Source organism: Aquila chrysaetos, chromosome 12, assembly GCF_900496995.4.
Source record: "Aquila chrysaetos chrysaetos chromosome 12, bAquChr1.4, whole genome shotgun sequence".
Lineage (NCBI taxonomy): Eukaryota > Metazoa > Chordata > Aves > Accipitriformes > Accipitridae > Aquila > Aquila chrysaetos.
In genome coordinates this window covers 23589527-23614764 of record NC_044015.1, presented here as the reverse complement: position 1 = coordinate 23614764, position 25238 = coordinate 23589527, and the positions used below count along the sequence as shown (strand labels likewise).

Sequence of the window (25238 nt, the reverse complement as noted above, 5' to 3'; positions counted from 1 at the left end):
ATGCCAAAATAACTGCAGTGCAAAGACAAAAAAAAAAAAAAAAACCCAAACCAAACCCTCCCCTTTAACATTAAATGGCTTAACAACCTACAGCGGCGACAAGCCCCGACAGGGGAAGGCGGCGGCCGGGCCAGCCTGGGAGCGCCGCGCAGGCCGGGCTGCTGCAGGGAGCCGCTGCCGCAAGGGCGGGGAGGCGCGGCGGGCGGGCACACCGCTGCCCCCGCCCCGCCGCCGCTCGCTGCGCTCCGGTCCAGGCTACACGGCCGCTACCACGCAGCCCCAGGGAGCCGGCGGGCTCCACCGCCCGCCCGCTGCGCACAGCGCGGCCCCCACGGCGAGGCCGCGCGCGCGTGTGAAGATGGCTGCCGCAGCGCCGCCGTCCCCCCCCTCACACCGCGGGTGGCGTCCGGCTGCCCGCGCCCCAACCCCCGTCTCCTCTCACCTCCGCCGCGTCGGCGGACTCGGGGCCGGAGGCGCCGCCGCCTCCCCCGGCCCGCGCCCCCTGCTCCCTGCGCCGCGCCGCCGCCCGCCTGGTGGCCACCATCTTGTCAGGCGCGGCGTGCCGGCCCCCGCCTTCCGGCGGCGCAGGGGGCGGGAGCGCGGCCGCCTCCGCTCCGCCCCGCGCGGGAGGGGAGCGAGGCCGTGCCGCCCCCGCCGGGTCTACAGCCCGAGCGCGGGGCGGGCCGCGGGTCCCCCCGCGCGGAGGAGAAGCGAGCGGCGCGCCCCGGCGCGGCGTGTCGGCCTCGTACCGACAAGCACTGCGGCGAGGGCAGCGCAGCGCAGCGCGCCGCAGGGAGCGGGCGCTCGCGGGTGGGGGAGAGCGTTACGGCTGCCAGGAGAGGATGAAGTCCCAGAGCGCAGGGCACTCGAGAGCGTTTTCTGACAAAGTGTAAAATACCATTTATGACAGTGCAAAAGACTGTTACTGAGATGATGAGCATTCATACAAGGCACAGACTAAAAGCCTACAAGAATTTCAACTTTTAATTCAAACTCTCAAGTTTCTTAGGAAAGGAATCCCATCTCTTCCACTTTGATGCGAAACAAAATAATTAAATAACCTGATAAAATGTTACACTATTGGTGACTCCAGAAAAATAAGATTAGCGTCTCTTAAAGGGTACTCTTCTACAGCAAGCCAACTGTTAACAGTTTACAGAAAGGAAATAAATAATTATCCCATTAGAGCAGCCTATACAGTGTTCTAGCACAATTCTTGTTCTGTAGCATTTCAATTTATAAAACAGAGCACACATGCGAGTCTGATACAATACAGAACGTCAACAGCCAAACAGAGAGACAGAATTTACAGACAGTGGTTAATCATCATCAGCACACAACTCAAAGCTGGTAGGAAAGTTTGAAATGAAACTCATGTAGTTCTGAAACTGATACACACTGACCGACCCGACATTAAAAAAAGACTACATTTTGGTTAGGAGAAAAAAATTCAAACTTTTATTGATGCACTACTAGTTCCAGTTCCCCCGTCTCATTTATCAAAAGAACTGAAGTAGTCCAGGACAATCTCCCAGTATTTGCCATCTACAGATAAGATATTTGAGGACTCAAAAGGTGTCTTGAAAAAGATTAATCTTTTAACTTAGTGGGATGGTTTATAGGAAGCTGGCACTCTAGATGCTACCTACAGGCATTCAATTTCCACTAGCTGCCTACATGACAACATTTGAAAGATGTTGGCAGAAATTCATTCCCTTACAGTCCAAATATCAAAACATGTACAAGTTAATGAGTACTACTAGTACGAAGTCCTGCTCCTGCCTGAAATCAAAAGAAAAATGAGTATTTTAGACACTCAGTATCAAGCTCCTGCTAAACTACAAGTTGAACTTTTGCTATCTGTTCTGATTTAAAGGCCAAGGAAATGAAAAGGCCTTTTCGACAGAAAGAGTACTTTAAACCAGAAGCCTTGCCTTAGCTGCAGCAACCTCTCTAGGATTCAAAAGCCAGTGAACTAAGCTACTGCCGACCAGAAATATACCTAACTTCAAGCTAACCCTTGCTCGCATCATTTCTGAATGGCACTCAAGCAACAAAGTTTCCTAGGCAACCCCAAAAGAAGTCATCCATTTTACACAATCCTATAGTGAACAGGTTCAACATTTACTATCTGTTCCGACTTGGCTGATTCTGATTGCGTAGTTCGTAAGTATCAAAAAAACCAAGCCACAGTTGAGACGATAGGCACAATTCAATATTCAATTAACAAATTTTTTCATCACTTGTTTTCAATTCTTATTTTAAACATTCACACAATAATACATTTTCTATTTCAAACAGTAAAGATGCCATCACACTTGTGAAAACACTAAACAAAGCATACTGAGGCACAAAGAAGCCAGAAGGAATTCAAGTAACAGTCAGAAAATAATTTGGAAGATGCATTTTTTTCTAAAACATGGAGGTCTTTTACACTGTATTAAAAATAAACCAATTTTCCCATCCACACAAATTAAACAGCTGACTTGCCTATATATACATACCAAGTAATGAGATACCAGTTGAATTTTTTGGGGTAATTTTTCATAAAAGATGACAATTTTCTATAAAAACTAGTCCTCAAATGCTTGAAATCTATGTACCTACCAGATAAGTAACTCTTTTTTAAGAGAAATTCATTTTTTTAAAAAATAAAAATATATAAGTTTCTCTATACTACCTCATGGCAGCTAAAATATAATGATAATTTTACAGTGAACTGGTCATACAAAGAAAAATACTTTAAACTGTTTCTCTATAGATAATTTCAATTAAAAACAACAAAACCAAAATATTTCATATTTTAAATTAACTGGTCAATAGGTTAAGAAAGAAAAATAGTGTTAGAACACTGCAGACACTCCTGCTGACATCACACTGAATAATTACAACTTTTGGTCTTTTTTACAACTGCTGTAAAAGTGTTTCTATAAAAAAAGCAATGTTCCCCCCATCCCCAAGAAATTAAAACAGTAAGCCATTTAAAAAAAAAAAAAAAAAAAAAGAAAAAGAAAGTGTTTTAAGAGGCATTTCTTTTAGCTTGCATGATATAGCCTTTGGACTTGATAATTCCTCTGCTTTTAACAATGACTGAATACCGGAGAAGCCATAAAGGAATCCACTCGTGTGCTTTCGTGTTCTGGATGCTTTCCTGAAGAACTTCTTGGAAACTTGCTTCACAAAGTAATTCTGAAGTTAAAAAAGGATATTCATGCTTTAAATAATGTCATGTAAACAGCCGCAGAAAGCAACATTTTCCTACAGTCAAAAATCTTAAGCAGTGCCAGATACTCCACAGATGCACTCTTCCAGAACGCATGTAGGGTAAAAGCAGTTGAATATTACAGAAGAAATCTTCAGGACACCTTTTTTGCAACATTCAGTATTTCCCACAAAACTAATTAACTGAGATTTCTACAATACCAAATGGAGATGATCAGCAGAGCCATTAGCAGGAAAAAATGACAATTAAATTTGAGAAGATAGCTAGACAAGCCAGGGGTGTGTAAAGCATAAGGCTGAAATCAGCAAAGTACTGAGCATTCTCAGCTACCTCTGCAGTCACTGGAAGCTCAACATTTATAGCATCTCCCATAACTGGGCTCATAATAACCACAGGCCCAAAAAGCATTAAGAAAAATGGGCTTGAATGCCACAAAGCAGAAAAGGCAGGCAAGTACAAATCCTCCTAGTTTCTTCTGGAAATTCAGTCAAGGGAACAATTTCTTAGATGAAGAGTGTTCCCTAAAGAGAGTCTCAATACTCTTCAGCTGACCATTACAGAAAAGTTAAGCTTAGCAAACAATGCATAAAGGAATCACTACTTGCTTTGTTTTCTATCCACATCCTCCTCCTCTTCATTTCATGATTCCCAATAGAGAGTATTTATTAAATTGCAAGTTGTACTTTGGACTTAACAGGACATGGAAACTGTCAGATTGAATGGCAGTTCATCTTGCACGCTGCCAGAGCAGTGCTGGTACATGCTCAAGCACTGATGAAATTCATTAGTTGCAACAGTGGTACTATAAAGCACATACTTCATAAATAACATTTCATATACTTTTTTCTTTGGGGGGAGGGGGAGAATGGGAAGAAAGGGGAAGGAAGGAAAAGTATGATCATCATGAACAGTTGGTCATAAGGAAGAAGGTAGGAAAGGAATGAACTAAATATTGTTTAAGACTTCTCGCTTACAATTCCAGCAAGATATTTAAGGCATCGTTATGGTGAAGAAGATTAGATGATATTGGAGAGAAACTAATATAATATCCCAGAATATTCTAGGGAGCTGGTAACTGAGAATTCTAGAGTCTAAAGGAAAGCCTCTAAGTCCTTCAATCATTTGGTAAATGAATCACTGTACAAAACAGGTGAAGAATTTGCACCAACTCTTTTTGTAATTATGCTATTTTAAGAAGTCACTACTTCGAAAGAATCCTGCTTAACATGTAGTGATTTTGCATGTCTAACATTACCAAACTACTCAAAAAAAAAAAAATCAACTGACCATCAACATTTCTATGCAAGCTATTTTTTCACAGACAAGTTCCAGGAAAGTGGATTTTCATTTGTCATTTACTGGCCTTCAGCAATACAACTGCCATTTCATTCTACATTTTGTGGAAATAAGCTATTTTTTGAACATATGTAGCACAAATTTCTCAGTAGTTTGTTCTTCTATTTACTTTATTGTCTCTGATTAAAATGATTTCAAGAAACTATCCAAGGCTGCAAGATTGCCTTTCCCCCCCCCTTCCTTGAAAAAGAAGCAAGAACTTAAAATAGAAATATTTTATAGAGGAGAAACTTTTAGAATCCTTTGTTCAGGATTCAAGTGCAATGAACTTTGAAGTTCAGAGAAAGATTATTCCTGATTTTGTACCGAATAAATGCATTTAGAAGTCTTCTGTTCACTAATCTGGCAAAGCCTTACCTTTTGGGTCATTGTGAGTTAACAGCTGTATGTCAAACTCTTTTGCAAATGCTGTGAGATCAGGTGGCATCACACAACAGGAGGCTAGGTTCACCTGATTACTACTTGGTTTCACCTGAAAATAGCAGAATAATTTTGTAAGAAAAAATATTAATGTACTTATTTTAGTTGTTTCCCCCATACCCTCTATTAGAACAGAAATTTTGCTTTGAACAGTTTGCCTTTGACCATTGTTTTAAGGTATGAACAAGGCTAATTTAATTCTGCATCATGCTGAACAGGCAACTCCTACATCTGCAGTTTCCTGCAGTACAGAGCCCAAAACAAATAGGATCTAACTTCAGGTGCTGCCACAGCAAGTTGAGTACTAAACCATTCCAGCTTCCTGTCTGCTATGCTCCCTAAACAGCAGCAGTTTCTGCCCCCCCCCCCCCCAGGTAAAACCATTATAGGGGCATTAGTTTGAAAAAGACTTCAAATAAAAAATCCAGACAATTTTTTGTAAAGGATATATAATTTGCTGTCTTCCATGCCTTCAGATAAGTGTCTAAATCAGATTAAGTTAAAAAGGATGCTCTTCCACTGACTCTTTCTCTGCTCATCACAAACTGCATTCATGATCACCATGCAGGTGGTCATTAATCCCCTCAATTATCCTCCTCTCAGTATACACAAAACAGCAAGGAGCACAAATCAGGACTCTCAGCAGGACCTCTTATGCAGATACAGTATGTTCACATACCACAAAAGAAATGTTGTAAAAGGAGTATTGAAAGAACTAATAAGGAAACAGTAAATCCACAAGCTTACATGAGCATGGGCACATACTAGTATAGACCTCCATCACTCAAAAGTTAAGAGGCAATTAGTCACATTGGACAACAAAGTATTGTGCCACTTCATTCATGGTCTGTCCTCCTCTTTACATTTAAGCTTAGCATTCAAGCAGCATTTTTCCAAGGGGAAATCCCTCCATTCATAACACAGCTTAAAGTGAAAACAGCTGTTTTCAGAGTCACTGCAATAAATTTGAAGGTTTAAGAGTACTGTTAGTACTCCTTCCTAAAATATAAAGGCACTCAAAACTCAAACCCTCAGTTCTTCAAGGAACCTGCTACTGAACAGACCTGTGGTTTCCAGCTTTTGCTGGTCTGTACATAAGCATGCTGAAAAAGTGAGTCACACTTTGAGCCTCCCCTACCTTGAACAACATGGCGACCATCCACAAGATGCTGAAAATAACAGGGCTAATTAATATTTTATATATAAACCCATCTAACAGTGCGCCAGCCAACAAAACAACAGTTACTCTGTCCTAGAAATACTACAAGTAGGAAGTTTGTTCTCACCTGTGCCCACAGATACAGCTGCTCTAACAGTGTTTTATCTAGGTCAGAGGTACCTATGGCCACAATCTTTTTGTTTTGAACTAGATTTTCAAGTTCTTGCCAATAAGGTTGCAAATACTCCAAGGAGAGGCTAGTTCCATCTTCAACAGGAGGTGGGGCAATAATGACTGAGTCTAACTGAGCAACTCCAAGGGCACGACACGCTGAGGAAAAAGAACAGAAACGCTGCAAAATCTTTTGTAAGATACAAACATAAGCAGCATGACTCTTCAAATTCAGCAAAAACCACACATTCTGCTTCACTCTACTAGTTTCCCATTCACTGTTTGAAATTCTGAGTGTATCAGTTTTTAGCAAACCATCAAACATACAGCTGAAGGCCAAGTTACAACTGTAGGTCTCGGGAGAAAAAAAAAACCAAGCAAACAAACCCCCCCCCCACCAAACAAAGTGTGACGCTTTTTTCTCCTTTTCAATGTTAAAACTGAATTTTTCCTCTAGAGACAGTGGTGACATACAATTCTTGATTCCTTCACTCTCAATTTCTTCCAAAATTTATAACTTTCACTCCGAACTATAACTCAAGTACAGGGCATGGACTAGGAGAATTATTTGTTATATGTGAGGAGTTAGACTAAAAGCACACTGAATATGGAGATTTAAATTGCCAGAGAGAAGTAGCAAGTCTTGGAGTATCACTGAGCTTTAGGAAAGATGCAAGTCATGAGGCCTCCTCTTCACAGCAAAAAGAATAAAACTAAGTAGCTAAATAAATTATTTCCTTCTGGAACAGGATTCTATCAACGTAATTTTAAAAAATGGTACTACAATTTACAATAAAGAGGCTATTAACTGGGGTATCAACAGAAAAGAATGATATCTGACACTTTGATCTTTGGTAACCCCTTATGCCCAACAATATTCCAAAGTGGTAAAGTTCACTGCTGCTCACAATTACTGCTACCTTAGGCTAACAAAACTTATGTATCAGTACAGCCATTTTATTGTATTTTCAAGGAAACGTAACTATTTCATCAGCTGCTTGCAGCACTGTTTTATTTCCTAAATAATCTCTGGAATACTACACAGTTAGTAGCGAAGTTCATCATATTAAAAACAACTGGTGACTAACAACAACTGGTAAGAACTACTGTAACACTGTTACTAAAACATCACATGCTATTCACTTTTTAACAAGCTTTGTGTGAAAGAATAAAAACTTGCTCCTGCTTGGAGCAAGGAATCAGATTTGAGGTTTTGGACCCAAGGTTACAATGATCCACATTTAATAAGTTTACTGACTGAACCAACATGTAACTAGACTTGACAACCTAAGTCTTTCTTAATAGGAAAAACAGGATATACTTGTGACAGTCACTACATACACCTCTTAGATGGAAAAGGTTCTAATTTTATTTCTAAATACTGAAGTAAAGAAACCCTACCAGAAGTTTGAGTTTCACACTTACCCAGGTCAACTGCATCTCTGATCGATGAAGAGTTTGATCCAATGACGAAGAGTTTTGCTATTTTTGAAGAAACTGAAAATCAATAACTAAACAAGCCAGCTATTACTAAATATATAGCTATTTACTTTTGCTATATACACTACTTATGAGTTCTTGGGTAAAGGGTTCTTAGAATATACACCAATTACTTAAAAAATTGGAAAAAAACAACCTTCTGAAAGATGACTCCCAATAAAGACACTGTTCTCTTAAATTTCAAAGCTGTTGTGCAGTCTCAGAACAAGAAATCCAGTTAGATGATCTAATAAGCTGTAAAGCTAGGACTTAAGCATCAAGACACTAAGCAATAACTGTAACAACCTGTATAAAAACCCCAAATATAATAGTACAAACAGACCTCTTCACAACTTACTGAGACTCAAAATGTACTAGTGTTAGTTTGGACTGCCTCCTTCAAGTTCATCAAATTCAACCTGGAAAAATTATGCAAATAAATGTGCTTCCAATGCTATTTCTTAATTGCAGTATTATCTGTAATATTTTGCTTCAGAAAAGTCAAAGACTCACAAAATACATTTAAAATGTTTCGAGGGGATGTAAGTTTAACTAGAAAAATGCCGAGCTGCTTTAAAACCTGAAATATGAATTAAAGTCTTTCTTACCCAACTTCTCGATTACTCACAGTATGACAGTGTGCACTGATGTCATTTGACTTTGCAATTACAAAAAAAACATGGTGGAAAAAATATACATATATGAACATCCTATTAATGACTCCATACTAAATATTTTTATGCCAGCAGATTTTTTACTATGTTCTTACCTGATACTTTCAACTCATCCCTTTCTTCAGGATTTATTTTTTCTATAGCTTGAGCTACAGTACATTCCAGAACCTCCAGTATTTCCTGTAGTAAGTACATGAGACTTAGGAACAACTTGTCAAGAGGAGACAGTAGGTTCCTGAAGAATGTTTTTAAGCAATTTAAAACCCAAAACTTACAACAGTTAGAAACAAAAAATAGTACAAAAATGCAATGACAGAAAGAAAGTAACCCTTGCTTCTTGATCTCCAAGGGCAGGTCAGGAAAATGAAGCTATATGAAAGGCCCTATATGCCCCTAATATAAAATATAGAAATTACTGGTAAGAATTACTGGAATAAGATTTAGTAGTGTTCTGATTTTCTGGTGTAAACAGATCACTGTGCCAACTCAAAATGCCTTGCTTTAAAAAAACCCCCATGACCAACTGAAAAAAACCCATGATCAGAATTAGGTGGTTTCGGTGTTGGGTGTGAACATCTTTGCATAAAGTATCTTGTAATTTCAGTGAAGCCTATGAAAAGCCTACAGTGAAAATGCTCTAAAATACAGATTTAAAACAGTAATTTTGAAACAAAACATTAGGAAAGTTTCAGAGACTTCACCCTCCGACCTCATTTAAGTCTAGGCTGCCATCTCATGTCAGCTGGCACAAGCTGACTTTAAGTCTTTACCTACGTGAGATTTTTGTACTGTACACACACACACCCCACCCCCAACCAAGAACTCTGTGCTAATTTTTGCCGCCCTACCAAAAAATCCTCAAGCGAGTCTTTGAGTTATTCCATACAGTCAGCATTTTAAACAAAAGTTAACTTTTTTTTTTAATTACTGCAAACCAATATAACTTATAAAAGAATTTGGAATTATGCAGTTAACATGTTTTGACAGTAAAACTGAGCTTACCCTAAATAATTAACTTTAAATGGATCACTACATCTTAGAGGCAAATGTTTATTTATGTTCTCTTCTTGAGCAATCATTAGATCTTCCACAAATCATTCAGCAGTAACTGCCTCACCACACTCCAGTGTGGAATGCAGCAATGTGCAGTTGATGCCGCCATTACACAAGAACTGGTAACAAAACCCAAATAAACGGTCATGAAAGTTTTTCTAGTTTTTTGGTGTGGGTTTGTGTTTTTTTTTTTAAATGAAACATGCTAATATTTCACAGAGCAAATAATGTATTTAGTGGGAACCTGTTACTGTTTCACTGAATTTCAGAATCAACTGTGAAAGAAGAGCAGGCAAATACACCAAGATCTTGATGTCAGATGCCCAGGACTGTGGTTTTAAGAATTATGTGCAAGTCCTTAGCTCTTAAGGGAAAAATTGCCACTTCTGCATCTTCAGAAATATTTCTGAGACAACCAAGGCTACGCTTCAGAGTTTCCCTCCAAACAGGATGATCTTTAGCTATCTAGTTTATCATCTCCATAGTTTAGATAATTCTCCATTGAGTCTTTACAAGCATGCCAGCAAACTTCTAAGGTACACAGGTTTTTGGGGTTTTTTTTGTGATTTCCGCAACAATTAACTTGAAATCTTACAGACCAGCACTTTTATTTTGCTAAGAACTGTCTTACTTGCCATCAACAGGATTCTTTACTTTGGTATTTCTTAACCTCTCCAAATTTACTAAATATAGAAAAAAAAGGGGGGGGTGAGAAATACTCTTTCAAAATATCTGGAGCTGCAGATACTTTTACAGAAATTTAATAGATTCATTTATATTTTAAAAGGTGTAACCAACTACATATTTCTCTGTTTTCATGAGTAACATGGATAACATGCATAATACCTCTCCCACCTGATTTAGGTCTTGTCCAATCTTTGAGCTCCATTCAGTCAGTGTTTTCTGAATGCAGTCCCGCACCTACAAAATATTTTTTCATATTGAAGTGTAGGTATGTTACAGCTGCATAGAAATACAATGATTCATAGGTGTGTAGACTGAGCAGATGAACTAATGACACAATTCCTTCAACCTCAGAAGATTCTTCCTTCATAGCTTCCACCTGAAACTTGTTCAAACTAGTTTACTTAGATATTTTCCTCTCCTCTTTCACAAAGAGTTTTAGCAGTAACACAAGTACTGTATTTCATTTATTTCCCAGACCAATGCCATCTTTAAAGGAAAGAACAATACTAAGCAAGCAAGAACTAGGGTGTGGGGGGTTGGTTTTTTTATTTGTTTTGGTTTGGGGTTTTTTTGCATAGAGATTCTTAAGTTACAATGTACTCACATAATAGCATACATGCTGTGACATTGTTAGAAATGAGACTTTACAATCAATCACTAAATACTCATTATATTAAATACTTCTCTTTCCAAGATGCATCTGATCCTTTTCATTTACTGCCTACCTATTCCACTGTGCCAAACCACTAATGCTTTTAAGTCCTTCTTTACCAAAAGGGGAACCTTCCGATTCTACCCCACACTTGCATTTTTCCTGCATCCACAGATGCAAAATTAACTTGACTAGGATTCTGATCATGGATTTTCTTGAACATAGTAAGGCATAACTATTAAGTCTAAATCAGCTAATTAACTGCATATTGTACCAGTGCTTCAGCTGTACCAATGCTCTAGCTTCCCTCTGATAAATCTCGGGAGTTGTTACTCTGCAGGCTAAGGAAATGTACTGTCAAGACTGCTATCTGCCACAGGTAGGACCACTTTAATGAGCTGCTGCTTTACTTCACTTTTAGCAATATATTTTATAATTACGCAGGTACCTACTTTTTGTACCATTAAATAGCAGTTTCCTGTGACACCTAACATTAATTCAGAGAGCTCATAATACCATGCACAAACTATAAGCCAACTTCCCTACTAGAAATGGCTATCACAAAGTTTAAGACATAATACAGTAATAATACTTAGTGAGTGCAAATTCTATACCTTCTTTCCCAATCATTTACAATGGCATGAAAAAAATAACTGAGTCAAAAGGCAAGAATTGACTCCCCCCCACTAAATAGCTATCCACAATGCTGGAACTCTTTAGCCTATTTTGATGCAACTTATAATCTTATTTTTTCCTTTCTGAGGGAAAGTGAGACAGTGCTAAATATGTATATTCTATATATTGCTACTTTGCAGCTGTTACACTTTCTATTTCTACTGCAGTTTGTATGCACAAGCCTCTGTCTCCAAAGCACACCGTTCCCCTGCCCTCAACACATGTGAAAAGCACAGTGTATCTGACTGCTTTGATCAGCTTTTCCAAATACAGCTACATTCCCAAACTCCTAACATTAGGGTTCACAGTTTGCAAAATTTTAGCTTACATTCTGCCACAGAGAACTATGCACACACTAAGTACACCAAACAAAAGAGTTAAAAGCCAATTTATTTCTGATAATTAATGCCAATTATTTGCTTTTGGAATTCCAGCAACTCTGGAAAGCAGGCAGCCTTATGTTTAAATGCAGATTTCCCTGTAAATAGAAGAATTTAAATACCTTAACTGATTAGTTATGGACACTGGCCACTCTTAAAAACAACCCTCCAGAAACTACTCACACAAGGGTGGCCATTACAATACAGCTATCTCTTCGCTACAGAATCTAGCCCCATTTCACAGATCACAGAATGTTGTAATAAGCAACCAGGCCAAATAAAAAAAGTTATTACCACACGACAAGTAAATAAAAGTATGATGAATTCTTCCTTCTCATTACATCATCCTCCCAGTCACCAAGTTTTAGATTTTCAGTAGTGCCACTACACAGCAATCATCAGCCAAACGCATAGCTCTTCTCATTATTAAATGACTGTTTTCAGCTTACCGTGTCATGACAAGACAGTAAATACAGTGGTTCTGAAGTTCATGGCCACAGGATCTCCAGGAATTTTATCAGGACTATTCTAAGTGTTGACACATACTGCTAAAGGTAACAGTTTTAAAGTGGTGATTTAAAAGTTCTTTCAACTTTTTAAAAAAGAATGACAGCTACACTCTTTAAAGAAGACAGCAACGGCTAATTTTCCTGAGACCTGTCACCACCAAGAAGTTACATTAATTTCAGGTTAGAAAAGAGAGTTTTCCTCACTTGTAACGCAAGCTCAGACCTACTCATACCCTCCTCTCGCTCAAGAGGTATCAGGGATCTGCTTTGCCGTTACAAACAGTACTTCGACTTGTAAACGTTTTCAGCCTTCATCCCCCGAGAGCAGAAACGCGGTCCGGCTCCTTCCGAAAGAGACTCGGACACAGCAGAGTGCTGCCGGGGCCGTGGGGGGCTCCCCTGCGCCGCCGCTAGCGCGGGTTGCCCCGGCCGCCTCCCCGCTCCCCAGCACGGCCAGCCGGCCGGCTTCCCTCCCCGCGCGCCCCGCCGCCAGGCCGGCGGTTGGCGGCGGCCAGGCCAGCCCCGCGGTGCCGCTCCGCAGGCTGGACCGGCCCGGCCGACTTCCCAACGGGCCAGAGCACCCGAAAGAGACGACGACGACGACAACAACAGCCCGTTTTGCCGTTCCCACCGCGCACCTCGCGAGCGGTACGGCCACGGGCGCACACAGCGCGGAGGGCGGGCGCCGCCGAGGCGGTCGTCAGGGCAATTAAACCCTTCTCCCCTCGGTGACGGACGGACACCGGGCCGGGCTGCGCAGGGCCAGAAGAACGAGCCCGTCTCCGGGTAACGTCTCGATCGCTCGGACGTCCCCGCTCCCGCCGGCGGCGGGGACGGGGCAACCCGGCGCTCCTCCGGGCGCCGCACCGGCCGCTCGGCTGCGGCACGGCCCACCCCGGCCCCCCCCCGCCGCGCAGGCGCCCGCCGCAGCCCGCCCCCCGCCTCAGGGGGAGCGCCCGCCGCGGCGCCCCGAGGGGAAGCTCCGCGGGCCGCCCCGCTCCGCTCACCTCCTCGGCGGGGGTGGCCGGGCACTTCTTGCGCAGGCAGCCCCAGTTGAGGAGGTTGCCGGTCTGCAGGGTGAGGGCGGCCGCCCGCTCCACCAGGGCGCGGGCGCCCTCCGTCCCCATGGGAAAGCCGGGCGCTGCTGCTGCTGTTGCTGCGGCCGCCGGACTCCCCGCGACACCTGCGGCACCGGGCAGCGCCGCGCCGTGACTCAGCACAAATAACGGCGCCCGGGGGCCGGGGGGGGGATGCTTTGTAACCGTCCCCGGTCACATGGCACGAGGACAATGGGCGGCGGGGCGGGCCCAGCGCGGGAAGGACCGCACCAGCCCGGCAGCGCCAGCGCCGCCACGCGCCTGCGCGCCGCCCCTCCCGAGGCGGTTGCCCTCACCGGGCAGCGCTCCCTGGGCGGCGGCCGCGGCGCCGCAGGCGGAGCGGGGCGGGGCGGGGCCTTCCGAGCGCGGGGCGGGGCCTGCAGCGTGGCCGGTGCTGCCCCGCCCCGGGCGGGCCGTGGCGGCCGCTGAGCCGGGGTCCGTGTGTCGGTCCGGCCCGGGGCGGGGGGGGCGGCAGCGGACGCGGGAGCCGGCCCTGGCGTCGCGCCCTGAGGAGCGCCCGGGGCACGTGTACGTGGCTCTGCCGGGTGGGAGCGGCCCGGCGTTCGGTAACACCTTCACCCCCCCGCCCCTCCGCTTCGGCCCCCAGCGGCGGCCGGGGAACCCGCCCCGAGCCGCCTGCCGGGCCAGACGGGGCTCCGTGCCTGTGCCGGCCCCTGAGTCACTCCGGTGGGCCCGGTGTCATCACCTCCAAACATTACTTCGGTAGCTGCTTTGCAAAATTAATGCAGCTGTCTGACTTTTAGTCATGACGCTTTTAAGTCACAGATAGTCGTTGATGGATGCTGAGGTAGAAGGCCCCAAAAAGGAAACCAAATGCTTATTTAGTTCAGTGATGTTTACGTTTTGATGAAACATAAAACTTAATGTCAGGGTACAACTCCAGTTTTACACCAGCTGATTTCAGTGAAGACACACTGGGTGAAACTTGAAGGATTACGGTTTGAGGATTTGTTTTAAGACCGGGTGGCTTCTGGAAAGCCACACTCTGGACATAGAAGTCCTTCTGTATTGGAGATTCAAGGTGGTGGTGGGGGGTGGTTCCCCCCCATAACTGCAGTTAAAGGGAACAGTAAGCCACAAATTGTAATTTTGCTGTCAGCACAGGAATTTGAATTGTGTTCCTAACAGATTTTCCTTCCCCAGGCTGCATGTTGCACTAATACAGAGAACCAATTTGCATAACTTCTGTCAGTCTGAAGCACTGCCTGATGGCTTTCTGGTACAGAAGGTTAGTTTAAATGTTCTTTATATTTGTGTTCTGATTACTTTTCCATATTGGATTACTTTCATGTATTTGAAATGTTTTCCTCATTGTGTGAATACAGAGCATCTGGAAGCGAAATATACTGAAAGAAATGTCAGCCTATTTGGAAAAGCAGTAATTTTGGTTTTTTCTTTAACATGCGAATCCAGAAGGTCTAACATGGCCCAAGGGTTAACCATCCAGACTCGTAATTGGCTTGAGAAGGAGCGTACACCTCCATACAACTTCACAGCTTTACGCACATTTACTGTAGTAGCGAATTCTGTCCTGTTGGGTCTTTCTGATCGGCCTTCCGGCTTTCCAGTAGAGGCCTTTTCTTTTGGTGAAGTTTATTCTTTGATATTTCATGTAAGTAGCTTTGATGGTTATAATTGTATGGAAGCAGGTTACATTTGGAGACTACAGAAGGTTTTCAAACAGTGCGTAGCATAAATCTTTCTCTCTAATGGAAATTTATGGCAGTGAAAAAGCAATCATCCTTTATAGCATTGTAGAATTTGCTGATATTGAATTACCTTAGCTCTGGAAAAAGGATATCAGGTAATGAAGACTGGCTGGAGGAAAAAAAGTCTCAGCCTCTGTCCCGCTTTATGTCATGCATTTAATTCTCAGTGGCGGCAGGAAGGCATCACAGGAGAAGGCGGCATCTCAGCAGAGTTCTGTTGGCAGTCCAGTCGCCCCTGAAACGTAAGGTAACCTATCAGAGAAAGAGAGAAGGAGGTTTTCTACCTCATGGTCAGTTGTATTTTTGCAGGTTATCTCATTAAGCTACTTCAGATCTGCAAAAAATGCGATTGGTTTCCTGCAGTAATCAAAGAAAAATAAATTGCCTGTTTGAATGAAATGCCGCTGAAGCGTCACTCCGGGCGGGGGGGTGACTATTGCGCTTCTCTCCCGGTTTTTGAACGCCGGGAGCTGCAGAACTTGGCTCGTGCGAGGTCCCGGCGCTCCGCCGCGCCGCTGCAGGCTGCCCGGGCTGCCGCTGCTGGCTTCACACGGAACTGGTTCGGCAGTCGCCCCAGGCGCACCGCCGGGCAGCGGCGGGGGTCCGGGCGCCGCCTCCCCCGGCCCGGCGCTGCCGCCGGCCCCCTCTCCCCCCCCCCCGCGGGGGGCGGGCGCCGCCTGATTGGCCGCAGCGCGGGGACCCGGGGAAGGTGCCGCGGCGGCGGGAGGCGGCGCGGCGGCAGCCCGCAGGATGGGCGGCAGAGCCGGCTTCTTCGAGGTAGGTGCGGGCGGCGCGGCGCCGGGGCGGACGGGGCGAGCCCGGGCCGGGCCGGGCCCGGCCCCGCAGCGTCCTGCCGCCGGCGGACGGGGCGAGCCCGGGGTCCCGGCGGACGGCTCTCTCCTCCCCCTCCATCTGCATCGAAGCGCCGGGGAGCCGGAGCCGTCCGCTCCCGGGTCTGCCAAGGTAAGTGACCGCCGCTGGAGCCGGGCGGAGGGAGCCGGGGTGGGCACGCCGCTCGCCGGGCTTTCCTCAGGGCGAGGGGGCTGAAGCGGCCCCCGCCCGCCCCGTCCTTCCCTTCCCCGGGCATGTTCCTCTCCCCCGCGTCCCCGGTGGTCTTCGGACGTGGCCCCGGAGAGGTGGGGGGGTGTCCCCGGGCTCCAGGCAGGCTCTCGGCGGTCCGCGGGGGCGCCGGATCAACGGCTCTGGGCTTCCCGCGGATCCTCCCGAGGGTATGCCGTGGTCAGCCTGCCGGGGTGGGTCTGGCAGCGCATCCCAGCCGTAGGGAAAGAGCCAGGGCGAGGAATGTTCTCGGCACCTTCTGTCCCCAACTTCTTGGAAGACCCTGTCGCCAGCCGCCGTGCGCCTCGCCGAGAGCCGTCCCGCCGAGCCTTCCGGCGCGGTGCGGGCGTGCCCCCCGGGGCGGCAGTGCTAGCCGGCGCGGAGCCGGCGAGGGAGCAGGTGCCCCGGCCGAGGGGACGGCTCCCAGCCCGGCTGCCCTCGGCGGCGCAGCGTGGACCGTCCGGCGGGGAGGAGCGGGGGCTGAGCGGTGCCCGCGGCCCCCGCCCCGGGCAGGTTCCACCGGCCCTGTGCTAGCGCGGTGCATTCGACTCTTGAGTGAGAAATGAAAAACAGCTGGACGGAGTTCAGTGCAGTCAGCTCCTTGAGCCTACAGAAAGTGCAGTGTAACATGCACCTGGGGAGTGTGAAGGGTGATGTGTCTCATCAACTTACATAAACAGCCACACCGACTCTTCACTGGAATTAGTTAGGCTGGATAATACAAAGCTTGAGTGGCTTGTATTACAAAAAGGTCGGTACGAGCTAAATGGCAGCAATCCTCAATGTGTTTCTGCAGGCTTACACTTCAGTTTCTCCAACACGACTCACCTAAAAATGAACGCAATTCCTCCCCCCATGCAAAAAAATTGTTGTTATAACATCAACAGAATCCAAAACAATCTGAAAAGCAGCTGCTCCTCTAGTTACTTACCATGACCTAAATGTTCAGATTTTGCTTTTCAAAGCTATAAAAGTGTTCTGGAATTCACAAACAATTCAGCAAAATAAGCTGGCTCTAGCTCTTGTGGGTGAGGTAGGCACCTGCACCATGCCTTTTGCTCTGCAGTGTTGACTTCCCTGTTTTTAGGAAAAACAACAAAGCTTTTCACTACCTCCTGCATTTCTACCAGTGTCCCAAACTCTTGTGAGATCCAAACGCAGGGGCAGGCACATGTGTATTACCCTCCTGAATGTCTTCGGTCATTGTCTGGTCTGCAGGTTTGCTCTTCTGCCTTAGCCGTACTGAACTTCTGAATAGCACTTGTTACACTAGAAGACCTCAAAAGCATGGATGTCTTTATTGCTGCCTGATTTTGCAGATGGGGAAACACACAAAAGTGGAATGACCTGTTCCATCTTGCTAGGCGGAACAATAGCAGCAGATACAGGTCTTTTGAGTCCTAAATCAAGAGCCTGTGTCTAAGCAACACTAATGCAAACTCAGAATGCCTCATGAATTTACATGTCAGCCTTGTATGTCTTAGTCCTTTTCTCTGTACAACAGATAATGGGTGGAAACAGATTTGCCTAGCTCATCCAGTGTCTGTCTGAGCTAACTCAGGGTGTAGAACGTGGACAAAGACAGCCCAGGTAGCACTGAGCAGTGCTGTTGCACAGGACTTTCTGTGCTGTTCTCCCCACTGATTTGCTTTCTGTTACAAATTCATTGAATTTGAATTCTGAATTGCATTTCTCCACCATGCATTCAAAACTGAGCTATCAAAAGAGAGAAGGTAAGTGTCCCACCTCTCCCATTGCTTCCTGGGGGCGGGGGATTTCTATTGGTGCTACAAACATTAGCATTCCCTGTTTGAGGTACTGTATAGTTCTGTACTTTTACCTGTACGTTTCTAAACCATTTACCCTTTATTGCTCTTCTGTGGTGCTTCCTTATAAGAATCACAAAGCGCTTTACAATCACCAAACTGTCACTGTCTGAATTTTTTAGAATATGACTATTACAAGTTTAGCAGAGGTTTATTGGTGGAATATTTCTTCCTGTTTTGTTAAGTTTGTGCTTTTGATCAGGCTTAGTACACAGTCAATTTCATAGGTTCCTGAGTGTGTAGGAAGGTCCTCTCCCTTATGCATGAATAAAATTACTCTTTGGTGAACAGACCTACAAAAAGATGGGCAAGAACAGCAGACTGACTGTGAGCGCTGAGATGCTGGCTGTTAATTCCCTTCCTTTTCTTTATGAGAGTCTTTTTCAGTGCAGCTGAAAACAGAAACACTTAAAAAATAGGCAACATTGTATTAAAGTAACTTCATAAGCCAGTGAAAGGCAAATTCAGCTTTGGAAATACCTTTTACTCCTTATTTTGAATTGGCTGTGTTCAAACTTAGTACCAAGAATTATGAGCAACCACCTAATTAAGCCAAAGTATGCTGGACCTAATGGATGGACAGCAAAAAAAAGAGTGGCTGAGTGATTTCCCTCTGCTCATGAGATGCCTGTATTAGACCTGTCAGGTCCCTGTACTCCTAGACCTGTATCTTGATGGCTGCCTCTACATTTCTTATTCTGTAATAATGCTAGAATAGGTCTTGTTTACTTCAGGTATTGGTATGTTTCTAATTTCACCTCAGCTTTTGTATCACTAATAGCTCAGGAGAAGCTTAGCAAGAATAACTACAGTTCAAAGAAATATGTGCATACCTGAAAGTACTGCATCTGATAATTTGAGGAGATTCACCTCTGAAAATTTAGAGACTTAGGATAGACACTTATAGCTAGGTAATTAATATTCTCTAGGAGTGGTCATTTCTCCAAATTGATTAGAGAACAACTCTTCTGACCTATTTTAGATATATTTCAGAGCTTATGATACAGTTTATCCTACAAGTGCCTGCTTTTCTTCTTTCCATACAAAGGATATCTATGTGACATGCTCAGATGTAAATGTCTGTAGTAGAGAGCTCTGAAGTTAGGCTAATGAATTCTACCCTTTCTTTCTACTTGACAGGTTTAGGTCTTCAAAACCGTTTCATATAAAGAAAATAGTATGGTGCTCTGACTTCCTAGAGGAAAGATGCTTGAACAAATACACTCATACTGTAGAAAATTAGTGTCGTAAGAACGACAGTTGTACTTTTGCTTCTTTAACTGGTTTGGATGAGAAGTGCCTTTTGTGAGCAGTGATAGCCAAAAATGTTTTGGAGTCTTCACTCCCTGAGGATAGATTGAACTGACATATGCAGTACAGTCTAAAAGCAATAACGTACTGGCCCCCCCTTGCTGGCATTTAAAGCTTCTCCCCCCTTCTGACTGTGATGAAAACCCTCTGAATGCAAGGGGGGGTGGGGGTGACTGCTGCCTAGCTAGCATTGCTGAGATGTCACAGCTCCTGTTACAAAGGTTTCTCCCACTCAGAGCTATGCTGTCTAAAGCCTCATCAAGTAAGAGCACTGAGAGCAAGTGCCAAAAGCAGGACTGCAGAGGATTTTAAGATTCTGTATCCTCCAAGAGCTGCCTGAGCAAGACAAGGCCACATATGAGATATTTGAACCGTCATTTAAAGGGACACTACTGAAAATTGCCCTGCTATTTGAAGATGTCTGCTCTGTTTTCACAAGTAACACGTAAGATTATTATCACAGAAAGAGATGAGAAGATAGGGAAAAACATTCTCCCTTTCTCTTCCCTCACCACTTCTCCACACACTTACCAACACTTTCTACAGTCAGTTGTGCTGCTTCATTTAAAAGATGGCAATTTGTCCTTTTTCTCTACAGAGCTTGAGAGAGAAACTTTTAATTTTGTATAGGAAAATATGATAGCAAAACATTACTTGTTAGGAAGTACCTGGAGCTACTCAGAATTTGAAGGCTACATTTGAAATCAAAAGTCTGATTTTTGAAAAAATAGTAGACTTCTTTGAAGTATATATTTAAAAATTAATACAAATCTTGTGAGTTCACCTGTCAGTATAAGGGCTCCAAACTTCCCAGGGCTTCTTGCCCTGTCAAAAGACAGCAGACCCATCCTTGGTACCTCTAGGTAAAAATAAAAGGAAAAAATGTCTCTCTTCAGCCTTTTCAATGCCATGTCAAAAGCATACACTGGACATACACTTTGACATCCATACACCAAATGATCCATGAAGAGCAGTAATGGAACTATAGATACTGAGGGTCAACATTGCAAATCACAGTACTGATGCAAAGAAATTACTGTGATTTCACAAATAATTTATAAACCTCTTCTACCTAAATATTGTCATTGTAGAAAATGATGGGCATAAACTAAAGCCCTGAGGCAATCAATATTCTCTGTTGCGCATGGAAAAGGCTACGCAGTGGTGTTGAAAAACCTGGATGCCTACTTGGTGTTGAGTCAAAGCTGGCTTAGGTTCTCAGATGGAAGCACTCCAGTCTGCTTCATAGTGACAGTGATACTCAGTGAATGATGTGACTCTTCAGTATGCCTGGGAAATTGGCAATGTGTGGCTGTGTGTTAGCCAGTGTAAGTAAATACCCACTGAGTCAGTATTAACTGGTGCAGGTTCCTTTCCCATCTTGTGTATCCTCCTGGAAGATGTCGTGCTAGTAAAAGCTGGAAAGCTTTCATATGCTTTCAAGAGCCAGAATTCGCTGTGAAAGCACAAACCTCTAACAGCTCTTCCATTTTGTGAAAAATAAACCAGCCTCCTGCTCCAAGGGAATACACTTTCCTTTTCGTTCCCGACCATTCTTACACCAACTCATTTTATCTCCTGTCAGTTATATAACTGGATTTGTCTTTCTGAAGGATAACCATTTGTAGCTCTATGTTTGTTACCACCCTCAGGTCCAGGCCTGCAAAGGGACTTGGGGGTTTGCCATGCCTTCAGGTTAGGCACCCAGCTCCAAGAGTGGATATGACAATTTGGTTAACATATCCCAAGTTTACTTCAATTCTACCCCTTCACTGTGTGGTATCCCAAAAGGCATCCATTGTAGGGAAATGCTGAACAGAATGACAATGGAAGGGAGCAGTGTTTGAAGCAGCCCAGAGAGACAGGAATTCAGGATTTCTCTTTGGTAGGAGACAGCCCTTTTCACTAGAACACATTCCTGTCCTCTCCTGCCTGTACTTTTTGTTCTCTCTTGAATCCTTAATTCCTTGCTGGGTGGCCCAAGCCAGCCAAGCCTTCTGTGGGAGGGATGGGGAATGGCAGAAGACAGTCTAAAGTAATTTTCCCACCTCCTGTCAGTGTGTCTAATCATTACATATAAAGCGTGAAGAACTAGATTATCTCCTTTGCTGACAGTTTAGTTTCATTCAGGAATAATCTAAATGCTGTGCATTGTGCTGACCTTGGGATAAAGGTGCTTACTGGATCAAGGTCCTCGAGGATTTAGATGCACACCTAACTAACAAGTCTGAAACAGGTGGAAGAAATAAAAATGTACTATGAGTTTCAGCACAGTTCAGACAGTGCTTCTCATTAGCTTGTATAGGAGCAGAACTTAGGAAGCTGAGGAGTAAGTACCTAGTGTATATCTTATGAACCTATAAATGTTAGACATCTAAATTCTACAAAAGTGAAAATTAATTGTATAAAACCTTTCAAATATGGGTGTCACTGTATCTCTTCTCTTTATACACAGTGAAATAATGTAATAAGATTCTAGTCTCATGAAATATGAGCCAATTGCTTCAGAGAGGTAAGGCTTCACTTAGTTGGACTACTTGCAGAATAAGGTACAGCACTCCACAGGTAAGACGATGAAATTTTGCTTTCTGGTTAAACGTTTGCCTTGGTTCTGCTTTGGGAATTCCTCACACAGCATGTGGCTAAGCTATGGAACTCTCTGCCTCAGGACACTGTGCATGCAAAAAGTTTACACAGGTTTAAAAGGTGAGTGGATAAACTAATTGAGGAAAAATCCATGAAAAGCTATTAAATACAAAGACAGCACTTGTGGTGCAGGAAAATCGCAATCTCTGTGTCTGTCTCCTCCCCTCCCCCCAGTCACTACATTCTTGCCCTGTTTTATTACTTTTTCTGAGTCACCTGCTGCTGGCTATATCAGAAAGATACCATTCTAGATGGATCCTTAGACTCATCCTCTGCAACAGTTTGTACATTCCTGTGCAAGGGAAGTCTCATACTGAGTCAGTTGTAGCAGCAGCACAAACACAGTTTTCAGTGTAAGTACACTTACAGTAATTTCCCTTTGGCTTAACTCTCTTGACTTCAGGAAAGTTATTCTTGATATGCTGTAGTGTGAGATCACACTAAGGCGTGCTTACTTCCTTCAGGAACAACACATTCTACCAGAAAAGTCTAAGGAGATAGAGAAAATGACTAATTCCATAGGAAAAACAAAATGTTTAGAAAGATTTAATTAGGACCGTGGCAACCAAAATGGATTTTTTTTAGTGTTAAATTCAAGGAACCTGACTTATGTAAGCACTCTAATAGTTCAGGGAGAATGCATTCTGCATTACTCTTTCTTGGGCTGGTTTGTTCCTAGATTGTAAAATAAGCGGTTTTTTTACTGAGTAATTCCAAAAGAAATCAATACAATATATGCTTACGTCAGTGTTCACAAAATCTCACTCAGCTAGTTTACTGAATCTGCTGAGTACAAATGGCTGCAAATAAAACTTCCAAGGTGCAGAGACATGATAAGTGTGTCAGTATTTCCCTAATAGTTATCACATAATTTTTGAAGATCTGTTGATCCTTAAGCATTTGATATGGCTTTAAGCTGCGGGAATTTGACCTATTGCAGGGACACTGCATCTTAAAAATTCTTCTTTAAACGCTGTTTGCTCAACTGTTTTTCCCCTATGAATAAACTTTTTCCCCTTTTATTTTCCCCTTCTATTTTCTGAATAAAAGTTTAACAGTTGAATGTACTTTTCTCTGCTTATATTGTATATTGATTATTCTTTGCCCTTGACCTCTTTTAAAAAATAATAATCAAGAATTTTTCTGTTTTTAAAGACACTATCAATCTTTAATCCTTATGCACTACAACAAATGTCTTCTAAACATTGAAGATATATATTTGTAGTCACTTATAAAAGACATAGCTATCTTGCACAAATCTGCCTACTGATTAAGTTCTACTCAGAGTAGTTTTAGAGAAGCTAAAATGCCTTTAAAAAGTCACCAAATAAGTGGACTGTAAGTCATACTGCACTAGTGCAGGCCAACAGTCAGTGTCCTATTGTGCTAAATGTTTTGAAAACACATAGAAATTAAAGTTCTCTGAGCCAAACAATTTATGTTTGAAAGGGATGATACCCATCAGTAAATGTTCCAAGAACAGATTGCTGGGTGTCTAAAAACTGTTGCCAACCAATACATTAACTGACTCGGTGCTGCGCCTGAAGACTGGAAACACTGTGTTCAGTGCTACGTGGGTTCATGTGATTGGCCATTATGTTCAGGAAAGATAACATTTCTTGCCTTGGATCAGGCTTTTCTGTCCCTTATGCAGGGAACATCTAAACACTGGGGCGGGGGGGGGGGTTCTGATACAGCTAAGAGGCATTATAATTAGAGGAAACAGTCACCTTGTTTTCACTCTGTCATTGCACAACTTTCTATGGGCTGGAGTGGAATCTAACACTGTGTTCCTGCATCCGTCTTTCTGAAAAGGGAAGGAATGTTTGATATTTGCTTAGATCTTGAAAGTAAATGAAATTAACTGAAATGTTTGAAGTTCAGGAATAAGTGTCCCAAAAAAAACCCCCAAAATAGAAACATTCAATAATTTAGGTTGCAAGGGACTTCTGGAAGCCATGTAGTGCGACTCCTGCTCAAAGCAGATAAAACCAGATCAAAAGGCATTGGGTCTTGTCCAGTCCAGTTTTAAATACCTCTAAGGATGGACATTCTACATCCCCTCTAGGCAACTTGTTCCAATGTTTGGCCAAGCTCATGGTGGAAAAATTTCCTTGTATCTGATTGGATTTTTCCATATTGCGACTGATGTCCATTGCCTCTCACTGTGCACCTTCAGGAAGAGTCTGGATCCGACATGTCTGTAGGCTCCCTCTTGGTATTTGAAGAAATGGGCCAGTACAGGCAGGTATGTCAGTTTGGCACTTTAAAGAGACATGCTGAAATGGACCCAAATAACAGCACAGAAGATCTTGGATGATTTGTTTGTTTGTTTTCCACACTGATTCCAAAGTTTCACAGAAGTACCTAAATTTCTGTACAGCCACTCCCATGAAAACCACAGAGCAAAAGAAAATGCTCTATAATTTTCAGTCTGGCCTTGTACATAATGAGAATAGCCCAGTTAAAAGAGTGTAGGTGGCAGAAAGATATCCAAACCACTTTCTAATTGGCCTGGAGAAGATTTCTCTAAAACAGCCACTGAAGGCCACAGACAAAAACTGCTCCTGGGGGATTCTGATCCAATATGTGTATGCTGGGAGTGGGTACGGAACAGGAAGGAGACTGCTAAAGCTGTGGGCCCTGCTGCAGTCCGTAGGGAAGCCCAATGGTATTCATTGACACAAGAGCTTTGAGGTACACCAAAGGTTTCAATAACCCTTGTAGCAACTCGGCATCAGAAGGGACAAAAAATGGTTTACAGCCCCCACTGTACTTTTTCTGTGGACTGCAAGAGTCAGAATGCTGTATTTCAAGAATAGCCCTCTGGGAAGGGAATCCACTTTGTTTGCTTTCTGATGGAGATGTACCACAAAGACATTAAAGCTTGAAATTTGTGTTATTTCAAATATAAAAAATGAAGGGGAAACATACAATATCCCAATAATCTGTCACACATTCGTTATGTATCAAGAAGGAGGAAAAGTGCTTACCACCCTTGATGTACCACTTAGAGCTTACAATACACATGTAGAAAATGTCACTGCATTAGTATTCCTCGTGGAGATCAGATTTGATACTTCTGGCTGGAGCTGAAGTGCTCCATTGCTGCACCAATAGAGAAAGGAAAA

General features: G+C 43.6%; 3 protein-coding genes across 9 annotated transcripts in view; 1 reads left to right on the top strand and 2 right to left on the bottom strand.

Annotated features, from left to right (window-relative positions):
• The window catches only part of DNTTIP2 (deoxynucleotidyltransferase terminal interacting protein 2), a 25080-nt gene extending 9181 nt beyond the window's left edge, over positions 1-15899 (bottom strand). For 2 of the 4 annotated variants that reach the window (XM_030032601.2, XM_041128031.1), the window contains exon 1: positions 443-559. In XM_030032601.2, coding sequence (XP_029888461.1) covers positions 443-544 — 102 coding nt within the window. In that variant the 5' untranslated portion in view covers positions 545-559. Of the gene's footprint in view, positions 1-91; positions 347-442; positions 560-15874 lie in introns of those variants that run through there. The other 2 variants (XM_030032602.2, XM_041128032.1) reach the window with 2 other exon arrangements.
• On the bottom strand, positions 967-13714 carry GCLM (glutamate-cysteine ligase modifier subunit). Its single transcript, XM_041128034.1, has 7 exons — positions 13446-13714; positions 10391-10456; positions 8578-8662; positions 7755-7811; positions 6286-6488; positions 4937-5051; positions 967-3189 (listed from the first exon to the last, which is right to left on the bottom strand). The coding sequence occupies exons 1-7, from the start codon at positions 13563-13565 to the stop codon at positions 3020-3022; spliced, it is 816 nt and encodes a 271-aa protein (XP_040983968.1). The 5' UTR covers positions 13566-13714; the 3' UTR covers positions 967-3019.
• The window catches only part of LOC115348983 (very-long-chain enoyl-CoA reductase-like), a 25526-nt gene continuing 15604 nt past the window's right edge, over positions 15317-25238 (top strand). Inside the window, exon 1 of one of the 4 annotated variants that reach the window (XM_030032608.2) lies at positions 15317-15507. Coding sequence is in view for 2 of the 4 variants with exons in the window: in XM_030032605.2 (XP_029888465.1) it covers positions 24305-24355 (51 nt within the window). In the remaining 2 variants the exon portion in view is untranslated. Of the gene's footprint in view, positions 15508-15991; positions 16043-21916; positions 21974-23408; positions 24356-25238 lie in introns of those variants that run through there. The other 3 variants (XM_030032606.2, XM_041128033.1, XM_030032605.2) reach the window with 3 other exon arrangements.